This window comes from Rhinolophus ferrumequinum, chromosome 21 (genome assembly GCF_004115265.2).
Source record: "Rhinolophus ferrumequinum isolate MPI-CBG mRhiFer1 chromosome 21, mRhiFer1_v1.p, whole genome shotgun sequence".
NCBI classification, from domain to species: domain Eukaryota; kingdom Metazoa; phylum Chordata; class Mammalia; order Chiroptera; family Rhinolophidae; genus Rhinolophus; species Rhinolophus ferrumequinum.
In genome coordinates this window covers 27049517-27063569 of record NC_046304.1, presented here as the reverse complement: position 1 = coordinate 27063569, position 14053 = coordinate 27049517, and the positions used below count along the sequence as shown (strand labels likewise).

General features: G+C 38.6%; 1 protein-coding gene across 1 annotated transcript in view; it reads left to right on the top strand.

The window, feature by feature from the left end:
* Nucleotides 1–7351: 7351 nt before the first annotated feature.
* PPM1E (protein phosphatase, Mg2+/Mn2+ dependent 1E) overlaps nucleotides 7352–14053 on the top strand; it is a 128241-nt gene continuing 121539 nt past the window's right edge. Inside the window, exon 1 of the mRNA XM_033091892.1 lies at nucleotides 7352–7969. Within this exon, the coding sequence (XP_032947783.1) occupies nucleotides 7515–7969 (455 nt within the window). The 5' untranslated portion in view covers nucleotides 7352–7514. The remainder of the gene's footprint in view (nucleotides 7970–14053) is intronic.

Sequence of the window (14053 nt, the reverse complement as noted above, 5' to 3'; positions counted from 1 at the left end):
ATCTTGAAAACAATTTGCATACTAGTCATTTTTCCACTCAATTATTTTCAATATAAATGAAAAAAGTATAATGTGAGTGAGTCATCTTGGACATCTAGCCCATTTGAACCTTCAGATGATTGTCTCCCACCAACTGGTATCTGACTACAACCTCATGAGACCTGCAAGTGAGAACCACCTAGCTGAGCCCAGTCAACCTATAGAGCTGTGAAATAAAATGTTTTTCGTTTTAATCACTAAGTTTTGAGGTAGTTTGTTATGCAGTAGTAGACAACCAGAACAGCCACGTTAGAGCCTCTCTGCGTGGGTTGCCGGCACCGAAGTTGTGTCTTCAAGTGCCTTAGAATTTCAGATCTTCCTTTAAAGTGTCTTAGCTCCTTCTGTTTATCTTCAGTCCCACTGGCACTGTTCTTTTCTCTATTCATTATCTGCCATTGCCCAACAGATCTTCCAACCTTCAATCTCTCTTCTTTAATCTACCCTGTACTCATCTGAAAGAATGTATATTAAATTTTCTTAAAACAGTTTTCATCATGTTTTTTTTCAAATTCTATTTTTTTGCCAATACTTGGAAAACATTGTAATTTCATCTCCCAGTACAGCTTAGATCAAATCGTGAACTTTTGCCTATGCCCATAGGCTTTATACCTTAAAGAATCATGAAGTTATTGGCATATATTTACAGACACACACAAAATTTCAGAATTTCATGTGACAATTTAAAAAAAATTTGAAAAATTAATAACTTTATATGTAAAAGACCCAAGTTTATTTTGCATAGATATTTTGATTTGATGCCTTTGTGTAAATAATTGCAATTTATTGTACTGATATTTAGGGATATGGAGGTTCATCAAATCTTAATAGTCCTCAACTTGCAGAATTACTGGAAACCACGTGTGCTATATTGGTGCCAGATATGTCATTTATAGATCACTCTTTCATAGGGCAACAAACCACTTCATATGCCCAAATCATTTCTTTTCTGGAGAAGATACATTGTGTCAGCATGGTTACCATGTGTGGTAATTGATAATGTCTGTGCCACATGGCTTACTTCTAACCTTGTCCAACACAGCTATTCTACCACCTCTGATTACCATATGTTACAGCACTCTAGGTTAATGGAATCATTTCCATCTTCCCTTCTAGTCACAAATGTCATCGTGGCTCAATTCCATCAGCGCCACACTCAACGAAGAATAAATTGTTCAGTATTTGAGCATAGAAGACACCTTTGTGAAGTTTTCATATTTAGTTGCCTGCTTAATTTTCATTTAGAAAAGCAGTTGGATTTTTTGATGAATACTCCAGAGTGGGGAATGGGCATCTGCTGATTAAAATAGAACATGATCAATATCACTCTCAATTCTTGCATGTATTTATTCTAAATATATGAAGGGAATTAAAAATTAGATGATAATGATAAAGATAGGTATTTACCACCATAAAGCACTTTTTGGTTTTGTAAGGTGAAAACTAGTAGCAAAATATTGAAATGGATTTTTAAAAAGAGTCAATGCATTTTAGAAGTACTTATTATAGAAGGAATATACCACATGTTAGCTATTTGTAGTACCTCCATCAGAAATTACCATCAACCCATGCCCTCTTCCTCAGAAGCATGTCTTCTCCATGTCCTGTTCTTTAGAAGCATGTCTTAATAAGTTCAAAAATAATTTTGGTTCCTCTTAACAACTATGCTGGTTAAAAACAAAGGTTGTTACCATTAATAGTTAAAACATTAAAAAAAGAACGTGTTTTTGGGACATCTTTGCTTTTTAAAACGGATGAAAATAATGCATGTGGGCCTGGTATTATCTGATGCGAATTTTAATTTGACAGCTTTGGACTGTTGCAATATAACCATATTAGCCCCCAATAGAAAAGGAATAAAAATTAATATAGCAGTAGTATTTTTGGCAGCAAGTGGAGATGATTTCAAAGTTACATTATTGATCTAGTATGTAGAAGATGCAGCCAGGGTATATCAAGGAGAAAGGAGGAAGAAGTTCTTATCTGAAAACATTTTTATGTGCTCAGTTTTTTCAGTTATAAGGTACTCTGTTGCTCCCTACTAGTCAGTTTGACAACACAATTGAATTAATATCTTAAAGAGTACTTACATATTAGTTTTATTCCATTCAATTTTTAAAATGAGTGAAAAGTTACACATTATTATATTTGCAATTTAACATCATTAGGTCTAGTCTTAAACGTTTGTCTAGGCACTAAGATGGGCTATATCTATATATCTATATAGTTATATATATAGATATATAGATATCTATATGTACATACATACACATATAAATACTTCATTATTACACTTTTTCAAATATGCCAATTTTATGTAAACAACGTATATTTTATCATTTGAGATACAGTATCAACTTCAATAAATTTTTACAATCAGCAATAACAAAATTGAGGCTTTTTTGGAAATAGCTTTCTATTTTTCACCTATAAAGAGATAAAACAGGCATACTTTAGAATAGAATATTCTAGACTTGTATAGCCAAGCAGATACTAACTGGAGATAAATTGAGGAGTTAACATATTTTCTTAGTTACAAGCACCAATTATTCACCATATATCAAAATTAACTTTAAAAAATTAATAGGCTTTATTTTTAAAGCAATGTTAGATTTACCATAAAAAGAGTGGAAAGGATGAGAGTTCCATATATGCCCTCTCCCGCTCCCCACCAGTTTTCTCAATTACTGACATATTAGTGAGGTACATTAGTTGCAATTGATGAGCCAATATTGATACATTATTAACTAAAATAATTTACATTAGAGTTCACTCTTTGTGTTGTACAGCCTATGTATTTTGATATCTACCCTTATAGTATCATACAAAATAGTTTTTGCTGCCCTAAAAATCCCTTGTATTCCACCTATTCATTCTTTCTTCTCTCCCCTTGGATTCCTGGCAACCTATTTGTAACTTTTAATTCTAGGAAATAATTTACTGCTAAGTTCAAGTAAGTTCAGTATTCCAGTAGCACCTTTGAAGACCTAAACTTGCTTTAATGTCAGCTTGATCGATTTATAGTTCTTTCATATATATAATCCATTTTATAGTGCTTTAAAGTATTATTTGTTATTGTATCAATCGAGACCCAGTTAAGAAAACAGAGGGGATAGAATACAGGCAATTGGTTGCACAAGTGATAGAAGAGCTAAAAAAGCCAAAAGGGAAGGTAAATCAGTGTCTTAGTTCATTTGGGTTGTTATAAGAAAAATACCATAGACTGGTTGGCTTACAAATAACAGAAATTTATTTCTCACAGTTTTGGAGGCTTGGAGGTTGAAGATTTGGGCTCTGGCTAATTCAGTGTCTGGTTGACAGATGGCTATCTTTTTACTATGTCCTCACATAGCAGAAGTGGAAAAGGTCTCTTTTGGACCTTTTATTATTATTATTATTATTATTATTATTATTATTATTATTGGGGAATATTGGGGAACAGTGTGTTTCTCCAGGGCCCATCAGCTCCAAGTAGTTGTCCTTCGATCTAGTTGGGGAGGGCTCAGCTCAGCTCCAAGTTCAGTCGCCATTTTCAATCTTTAGTTGCAGGGGGTGCATGCAGCCCACCATCCCATGTGGGAATTGAACGCCCAACCTTGTTGAGAGTTCGCGCTCTAACCAACTGAGCCATCCAGCCACCCCTGGACCTTTTCTTTTTTTTTTAAAGGCACTAAATCCCATTCATGAGGGTTCCACCCTCATGACTTAATCACCTCCCAAGAGCCCCAGCTTCTAATACCATCACCTTGGGGGTTAGGATTTCGACATATGAATCTTTGGAGAACACAAATACTCAGTCTATAGCAGTCAAGAGTAGGAAGCTAGAAGCCATTACCATCTCTAGGCTGATGGACAAATGGAAGAAGGTGATGTTTCTAGAGCTCAGGGGCTGGTGTCATAGGCAAAAGCTGGAATCCCAGTGGATGTGATTGGGGGAGCAAAGCTACAAAGGAAATGCAGCAGGCATTAGGACTGGTAGGATAGGGAAGAAATATCCTGGCTTTTCTCCTTTCCTCTCAGTTTCCAGTTTCTTGCCAATGCCTCCCACTGGGCAAATCTCAGCTGAAAGTCAGCTGTCAAGGAACAGTAGTGAATACAGCCTGAAAGGGTCGGCTCTCCCCAAATATAGAGCAGAACAAGGGAGGAAAAGAAATGGATGTGAAAGCAAAAAGGACAAGGAGTAACACAATAATCATTTATTTCTAACTTTGAAAATCAACTTTATTGAGGTATAATTTACATATGATATACTTACTTAAAATGTACTTTGATAATTTTTGACAAGTGAATACACCTATATAACCACCCAGTCAAGATGTAGAATATTTTAATCACCCCACAAAGATCCCTCTTACTCCTTTGCCATGAATCCCCCAGCCCACCTCATGCCCACTCCCAAGCAACATTAATCTGCTTTCTGTCACTATAGGTTAGCTTTGCCTGTCCTAGAATTTCACATAAATGGGATCATAGAGTATACACTTTTTTGTGCCTGGATTTCCCCCCCTCAGTATGTTTCTGAGATTCATCCATGTTGTTGTGTTTATCAGTAGTTCATTTCTTTTTATTGTTGAGTAGTATTCCATTGTATGAATACACCACAATTTGTTTATCCATTTACGTATTGATGACATCTGGGTTATTTCCAAGTTTATGAATAAAACTACTGCAAACATTATGTACAAAGATTTTTGTGGTGTGTGTGTATGTGTTTGGTGGACATGTTTTCATTTCTTGTGGGTAAATATTTGGGAGAGGAATTGCTGGGTCATATGATAAGAAACTGCCAAACTCAGCAATTCTTTATAACCTTATAAATATCATTACCGTAAATGTCCGCGAAAAGACATTGTGCATTTCCTCCAAAGAGCTAAGGATTAGAGGGAGAACAATTTTTATGAGAAAAAAATTCTTTACAATCTCAAAAATATTTAAATACCCTCGATAACATATACTTTTCATAGCTTAATATTTTTTAATAACTAGTAAAAAAGGGGATTGGGGAAGTGTAAGAGGAGAGGAACTGAAAAAGTAAAGCAATGCAAAATAATGACTGAAAAGATTTCTTGACAATGGCAAAGTCATCCTACACAGCTGCTCTGAGATCCCAGCACTGCTGTCAGCAACCTTCTGGCAAAGCTACTCTGTCAAATGGATGCACTAGAATCCATACTGATCTTTTGTGAAGGAATATCTTCATTAATATAAGCAAACATGTCTCTCATTTATAGAAATATAGAGGTGTGGGCTTTTTCTTTTACTCTTAGTAGTAATGTTTCCCCAACACATAACAGTTCCCTTTGATATGTGGGTTGAGTCATAAATTAATGTCACAAATAAATGTCACCTAGATGAGGAAGGCAACTACATTAACAAAGTAGGAAGGTGTAGCTTGATATGAATTGTTACAGTTGACAGCTATGTACTCTTGAACTAAGTGTTATCTTTTCTAATTCTGAGATGTTAAATAGTTGTTAGAATGTTAACCTGGACATTTAGGTGTACAGTCTTAAAAGTTTTGTCAGTCTTTTCTAGATATTCTGAAATGGAAATGAACAGGTGGATTGAAAACAAAGATAAATGAGGAGTTTAAAGACTTTCTTGGCAGGAGGTGAAAGACTTTCTTGGCATCTCAGAGAAGTTGCTCTACACTGGTGATATTTTAAACAAAACACAAATACATTTAGCTTGTGTAGAAACAGACTTATTTACGGAGTCTTTCCATTTACCTTTGAGACAAAAATAAATAGTTATAGGGGACTCATGCATTACTCACTCTACATTTTCTATCATGTATTATTTAATCTCAAGCTGGGAGAGAGAATGGACCTCTATTTTACATGATGCCACAATGTACATTAGTGAGCTCAGCCCACTTAATCTTAAAATAACAGTATCAGGTCAGGGATTTAGAACACAGTATTATATGAAAACAGTTGGCAGGGAGACTTCTCCTGCCATTAATAACTGACTAGAAACAGCATTTCAGACCCTAAATCCAACTGAAACCCAGAAACAATAAATGGAGAGGATGGGTTGATAATTTGTGAGTTTTTCAAAGTAGAAAAAGAATCACTATGTTTTTGCTGAATTATATGTTGCCATGGACATGGAAGTATGCAGTAAGGATGCTATCATCTATACAGCTGTATAACAACACAGCTTCTGCCTCTCCCAACCCCCCAGTAGGGCTCGAAAATAATAGGCTTGTGTGTAGTTTGGTAAGAAAATCAGAATAATTTAAAGTCGTTTCAGTTTCAGTCTAAGAAAGAAAGAAAAGAAGCTGGGGGTTGGGGAAGAAGAGCTAACAAAATGTATACATATTATGTAATAAAGTATATGTATTATGCAGAGACTAAAGAGGGGTGTCTTGGTGTGCTGGAAAACTAATGGCTTTGTAGTGAAAAGACCTGGATTTTGTTCGTGTTGCATCACGTGTGTGACCTTGAGCAAAGTCACGATGTCTTTAACGCTCAGTTTCCTCATCTGTAAATTGGAATCATAATGGTAATGTCTTTAACCTTGAGTCACTATTGTAAGGATTAAAGGGGTGAAAAACAACTTGTAAACTAGAAAAGCCTAGAAAACTAAGGCTTTACAGACATTGCACTGTTGAATCTTGAGAGGCAAAGAAAAGGGAAAAAGGCTTTGGAGGCTGACAACCTGGGTTCTGATTCCGATGTCATGGCTAGTAGCTTTGACACCTCCAAGCGAGTAAAGTATTTAAAATCCTGTTTCCTCTTTGTGAGAAATGAGGAAACACCACTTTCTTCGCAGAATCAAATGAGAGAAAGTATGCAAAGAAACCTACCACTTGGTAGGTGTTTGATGCCCTCCCCTGTCCCAAACTATCATACTTATTAAAGGAGTGTCATCAACAACAAAAGGTGTTCACACTGTGGTATCTTTCAACTGATTAAAGGCTCTAAGGGCAAGGCAGGAACAGATAAGGAAGACAAGTAAATCCAATCAAAGTGGGAACCAACAGCTAGACTTGGAGATGTCTTAGTTCACTTTATCCACTTGAGGCTATGGTAGCTATACAATAAAGACATTCAGAGTTGGAGAGCGGGAAGTCTAGCGTCCGTTCGACTACGCGGACTCGACGGGAGGGACCCTGAAATTCTTAATTAGAGCTGGTTGTCATGGCGACAGTCTCTAGGCAGCGTGGGCTGAGCTCTCTGTAGGGCTAGGAGGTGGGCCTCCGCTGGACCCTGAGCGCGCGCCCGCCACCAACTTTCCCTCCAGACCCGAAAGGGGAGGCGCGCTCCGCCCCCGCCCCCGGGTCGCGCACGTCCGCACTCGGCGGCGCGCACGCCTGCGGGAGCCCTCTCCAGGCTACCTAGTGCTGATCGCTCGTGCCGGTGCGGCCGTTAACCGCCCTTGCGGGAGCCCGAGGCTCGAAAGCAGCCCCCTCCGCTTCCTGGGCTTCCCCCCCCCGCCCCAACTTCCCGGTCGGCCCCGGGGCATGAGCAGCGATGGCCGGCTGCATCCCTGAGGAGAAAACTTACCGGCGCTTCCTGGAGCTATTCTTGGGCGAGTTTCGGGGACCCTGCGGCGGCGGCGAGCCGGAGCCGGAACCCGAACCCGAACCCGAATCGGAGCCCGAGCCGGAGCCCGAACTGGTAGCCGCTGAGGCGGCCGAGGCTTCGGTCGAGGAGCCTGAGGAGGAGGCGGTCACGGTAGCCGCCACGGAGGAGGGGGAGCAAGAGCAAGACCCCGACCCCGAGGAGGAGGCGGTGGCGGCAGCGGAGGGCGAGCAGGAGGAAGAGGAGGAGGCGGCGGCAGCCCCGGGGCAGTCGGCCGTGTTGCCGCCGCCGCAGCCCCAGCTGCCGCCGCTACCCCCGCTCCTGCGGCCGCTGTCGGAGCGCATCACCCGCGAGGAGGTGGAGGGCGAGAGCCTGGACCTGTGCCTGCAGCAGCTCTACAAATAGTTAAGTGGCGGGGCTCGGTTGGGGGTGGGCCCGCTGTCCCTGCCGCGTCGGCCCTTCAAACTGCTCTCTATTCCGCTCTTCACCCCCCCACCCCCCCGCCCCACACACACACCCGCGCCTGGCGCCGCTGGAAGCGCCCCCGCTGCTCGGACTGGGGCGGTAGGCTGCGTGCGAGCTGCCCACGCCCGCTTAGGTCCCGGTGCTCCCGCTGGTCCCGGAGCCGCTCCTCCGACCCCTGAGCCCTCCTGCCGGGCCCGGCTCTTTCTTCCAGCTTCATCTCGGCCGCCCACTTCTTGCTCCACTTCACCACACACACCCTTTCTCCTTCGTGCCTCCGAAGGTCCTTTCTTCCAGTCTTGAGAGTTCCCTCTTCTTCCCAGCTCCCTGCCTCTAGGAGGTTTTTCTCCCGCCCGGGTCTGTCTTTTTCTCTGAGCGCCTTGTTTGGCGGCTGGAGACGAGACTCGGTTCTAGGCTGCGCTGCGAGATGCTTCCTGCGTAACCGCGACAACAATGATTGTAATACCCGCCTGGTAGCCGCATGCATGAGGAGAGACTGGAGTAGGTTTTTCTGCCAGGCGCTCAATGTGGAAAGTGAAGAGCTCTTTAGATGGCTTAATCCATGGGCGCCTAGCATCCTAGTTGAAAGATATTTGATAACTCCTAATTGAGGGAAACGGGGAGAACTTGGGAGGGAAGAGTAAGCAAAATTTTACACGCGAGCCCTCAGGTGAAGGACACCTGAAAAAGCCCTAAGTCGTTAAAGTGGAAAAGTCAGGCTGGTTTGATAAAATTGCAATTAGATGCAGTATTTTCAGTCCATTAAGTAGATGGAGTAGGGGAGAGAAAGCAGATGGCTTAGCTACACAGATGAAAAGTCGAAAATAGAAAGGTCAAGGCTTTGCCTTTCATCCCAGTTCTGGTTTTTATGGGCTTGAAATAGAAACGGTTTACAATTGCGTCTCTTGCTAAACGGAATTGTTCTGAAATAATGACAGAGGAGAATACTAACAAGTTTCTGGAAACATTGGTAAACCTGGGAATGAATCTTTTGCCATTCTGCTGATAGTTGTAATGAAAGGTGTTACTCCGGACCTACAAAAGTTTACTACTGCACAATTCACTGCAATTAAATTCAGACTCACTTCTCGGATTTTCTCAGAAGCCTAAATTAAGAGAAGGGCCTGGAAAGGAAATGTTTTGTCTTTATCCAACGTGACCGGGGATCAAATCATTTTCCTGTGAAAGCAGAAGCTTATCAATAGGCAAAAAGCATTTAACATCTGCTGTAGAAGCAGGCTGTAGTGATGTTCCACACTTTATAGGCTATTTAAAATTTAATTTGGAAATACTGTCGATTACCAAAGTAATAATGCTTTTTGGGAAATTTTTTTTAAAAATTGGCATGTAATAGCACCACCCAGAGACAACAGTGTTAACATTTTAGAGTCTTCCTAGTGTTTGTAAATTATCATAGAAATGGGCGTATGCAATGTCATTTTTAAAGACGTTTAAAACTTCCTACTAAAAAGAAAATGGAAATGTTTACCAAAGTGGGAGAATTTATCTCAGCATCAGACTAATTCTATTTTGACAGTTCTTACCTTTACAAACACAGTTGCAGAATTAAACATACGTTTAAACAGAGAAGGTCCATTAAAAAGAGACTCATTAGTTTAGAACAGCCACAAACATTTGCCAGTAAAAGTTTTTTTTAAAAAATGAAACCTATATAAAGATGATGGCAGGTAGACATATGTTTTCCATATGGAAGGAAAGCAAGATTAATTTTGATATGCATAAAACTTGAAAAGGTAAAATGGCTATCTAATTGAGAATAGAAGTTTGGATTTGAAGTAAAACTAGCAAAATTAAAGGTGGAAAATATTTTGCTTTAAATCAGAGATTTCATCATTTATACTGTGTTTTATGCAGGGGCTATTAACCTATTTTTATTCAGATATAAAATGGCTGGCTTGTTCATGTAAAGTAACTTCAAAATTCTTAAACAGATACCCCCACCAAAAAAAAAAAACCCTAAGTGTTAAAAAAAAATACTTTTAATGCTTTTAGTTTTCATTTTGTTATTTATAAAAGGAAATCATATCACTTAGTTACAAGAATCAATATTGGAAGGCACTGTTGGGATAGATCATTTTCTGACCAAGCACTTTATTTTACAGACAAGAAAACTATGGATTCAGATTCAGAAATGACAGATTATGTATAAAAGATTCCAACATTTCTCAATATAAGTTATAATACTCATTTAAAACTACATCTTTTTTCTTATTAAAAAGTAATAAATGTTCACTATAAGAAGTGGAGAAAATTCACATTAGCAAAGAAAAGAAAATAAATACCAACCATCCAGTATTAACTGTACTTTTTAGGTTTTTTTCCTACTTCTCAGGCTGCCACTTATTCTCTGAGTCTTTGTTTTGTAACTAGCTATCTTGAGACCAACTTCTTAAAAAAGATTTATTCATGTTCATACATATAGATGTAGTTTTTTTTTCATTTTGGCTACTACATAGCATTCCATTGTGTGATTGTACTATGATTTATCTAATCTATTGATAGACATTTGGGTTGTTTAATTTTTGCGTATTATATACTGTATTATTTAATACTAGCTGCTCTAATGCATAAATCCTGAAATCTCAAAAGATTAACATAATGTTAGTTTATTTCTTGCTCACACAGTACTTTAATGAAGAAAAAAGGTTTGTTTTCTTATAGAGTGATTAAGGGACCCAGGCTAATAATAAAGGGTGTGCATCTTTAACCTGTGGTTTCCAAGGTTGCTCTAGGCATCCAGCAAACATAAGAAGAGTAGAGAATGGTGTTGGAGGTTTTTAGGGGCCAGTCCTTAGAAGTGACATATATAATTCTGTTCACTTTCCATTGACTAGAATTCAAGTCATAAGGCACCCACCTAGGGCCCACATTTCTCAGCAAACAGGACTGGGAAATGTAGTCTCTGGCTTGGCAGTTAATTTAAAAAACAACTCTACACTTTGAAAAAAGAACACCAAACTTTGGTTGATAGCTGGCAGCCTCTGCCCTACAAATAATTCTATAGTTTGGACATGATTCCGCGTGCCTGTGTTCATAGATTTCTTGGGTATATACCTAGAAGTGGAATTGTCAGATTGAAGTTGTGAACTATGTACACATTTACTTTGTTAGATATTGCCAAATTACTTTGTCCACCAGTACTGTATGAGAGATCTGGTTTCTCCATGTCCTCACTAATACTTCAACTGCCATACCACTCACCTTGTATTTTTGTACAGCTGTATAAAATACAGTGGCATTAATGCCACTGAACTACTGTGTTTCCCCAAAAATAAGACCTAACCGGAAAATAAGCCCTAGCATGATTTTTCAGGATGACATCCCCTGAACATAAGCCCTTATGCGTCTTTTGGAGCAAAAATTAATATAAGACCTGGTATTATTTTCAGGGAAACATGGTATGTTGGAAATATGAGAATATGTGAGCTGACTATGATTTTGATGTTGGGCATTTTGGAAGAGGTCGCTTGTCCAGAAGTTTAGACCAGCACTGTTCAATAGGAATATAATTGAGCCACATACATAATTTAAAATTTTCTATTAACCAAATTTTAAAAATTGAAGAGATAGATGAGTTTAGTTTTTTTTTTATTTATTTATTGGGGTGACAATTGTTAGTAAAATTACATAGATTTCAGGTGTACAATTCTGTATTACATCATCTATAAATTACATTGTTTGTTCACCACCCGGAGTCAGTTCTCCTTCCATCACCATATATTTGAGAGTTTAGTTTTAATAATTTATTTTCTTTAACCCAATATATCCAAATATATTATCATTTAAAAATGTAATCAATGTTAAAATATCATTGAGATATTTCACATTTTTTTATACCAAGTTTTCAAAATCCTGTGTATATTTTACACTTACAGCACATATCTATTTAGTAGCTATGTGGGGTTAGGGACCACCATATCGAATGGCACAGATTTAGACTTAATAACAAAAGCTTTTATTCTGTAACACATATATTTAATTTCAAAGTTAATATTTAAATGGGTTCTCACTCCAATCACCAAATACATCTTAATTTAGCCTTTGGAGGAATAGCAAGCTGAATTTATTTTCCCCAGATTTCTTTCTGTGACTAGAGAATAATCTGATTTAGATTATTGAATGTTAATTTCTCCTCACATAGTTTATGGGGTAGTAGTTTTTTCTATTGCTGTGTAACATGTCACCATAAACTTAGTTAACTTAAAATAACACTCATTTATTGTCTTACAGTTTTGTAGGTCAAAAGTCCAGGGATGTTCAGCTGGGTTCTCTGCTTAAGGTCTCAAGTCAAGGCCAAAGTCAAGGTATCGGTCAGGCTGGGCTCTTCTCTGTAGGCTCGGGAAGATTCTACTTCCCAGCCCATTCAGGTTTTTAACAGAATCTAGAACCTTGTTGTAGGTTTGAGGTCCTCATTTCCTTGCTGGCTGTCAGGCAGGGGTTGGTTATCACTCCTGTAAGCCACCCACATTCCTTCTCACAGGGACCTCTCCATCTTCAAACCAGCAATGACACATCAGTCTTTATTCTTTAAATCTCTCTGGCTTCTTTTACTGCTAACCAGAGAAAGCTCTCTGCTTTTAAGAGTTCATGTGATTAAGTCAGGTCTGCCAAGATAATCTCCCTATTTTATGATCAACTTGCCATATAACATAACACAACATAGGAATATCTCATTGGTATTCACAGATTTTGGTGATTAAAGTGTGACATCTTTGGGGGACCATTTTAGTAATTCTTCATATCACAGTAGAGAAATAAGATGGAGGAACATTTTAATTATTTTGTTTAGAGGTCTTTTAATTTTACATCTACATGAAAGAAAAATACTCTCCCAATCCTTTTTGTCTTCACTCCTACCAACCTGGTCCAAGGTTCTGTCAGCTCTTAGTTGGCTTGTAGCAGTGCTCTTAACTGCTGTTTCTGGTTCCACATTTCCCTCCCTTCCATCAGTTTTTCATGTAATAATCATTTGGTCTCTCTTTGATCAGCTTCTGCTCTTGCTTAGGTTTCTATGCTTCAATCACAGTGGTCTTGATTTAGTTCCCAGAACCTGCCATGCTCTGCCCTGTCTCAGGTTCTCTGTACTTTTGTTTTCTTTGCCCAAGCAACTTTTCCCCTTCTTTCCACTGTCCAACTCAACCAGTAGGTATTACCTTAAATATCTCGTCCTCATAGAGGTGTTTCCTTACCTATGGTCTAAATTAAGTCTTGGTTTTCATAGCATCCTTTATATCCACTTATCACAATTCATATACATTCATGTGTTTTTTAAGTTCTTCCTTAGACTGAAGGCAACAGGTAAAGAATGTTTTGTTCATCTTTGTGTATGCAGCACCTAGTACAGGTCCTGGCACATAGTGGGCACTCATTAACTATTTGTTGAACAAATGAATGAATCTTCAACTTTTTATCTGCTCAGTCTACCAGGTTGTTTTCATTCCAGATTTTTGTAGGCCTATTCTTAGTCCCTTCTTTCTCTTAGTTATTACTTTTTTCCACTGCTCTCCTCTGAATGGTAGAGAAGCTTGCTTCCTATTTGATGTTGTTATTGGTGTTTGTGTGTGTGTGTGTGTGTGTTTAACATTTTCAGTTATATAGCTGCGGAAATATGTTTGCAGTTCTCATTACTGATTAATACTCCACAACTTTGTAACATTTTCATGGATTTAGGAATATTCTCATGTAAATTCTTTGAGAATATTGTGAACAATGACAAGTTTGAAGAATGATGACACTGTATAGAGAGAAATGAGCTAGTTAAAAGGTTGAGAATAATCTTAATTCCTTGTGTGTATTTTCCCTTACGACTTTACCTTCTGGTGTGTAGTTCTGAGGAAGACCAGTCCATTACTTCCTAGCTTAAGCTTAAATTATCAAAGAAAAAGAATCAAAAGACTAATCTGCTAGTTAGAAGTATCAAAAATACTTTTTTTCCTGGTGATGTGATCCTATAATGATTTATAAGATTTCCTACAGAAACATTGCTGTTCTTATCTTTTATGGAT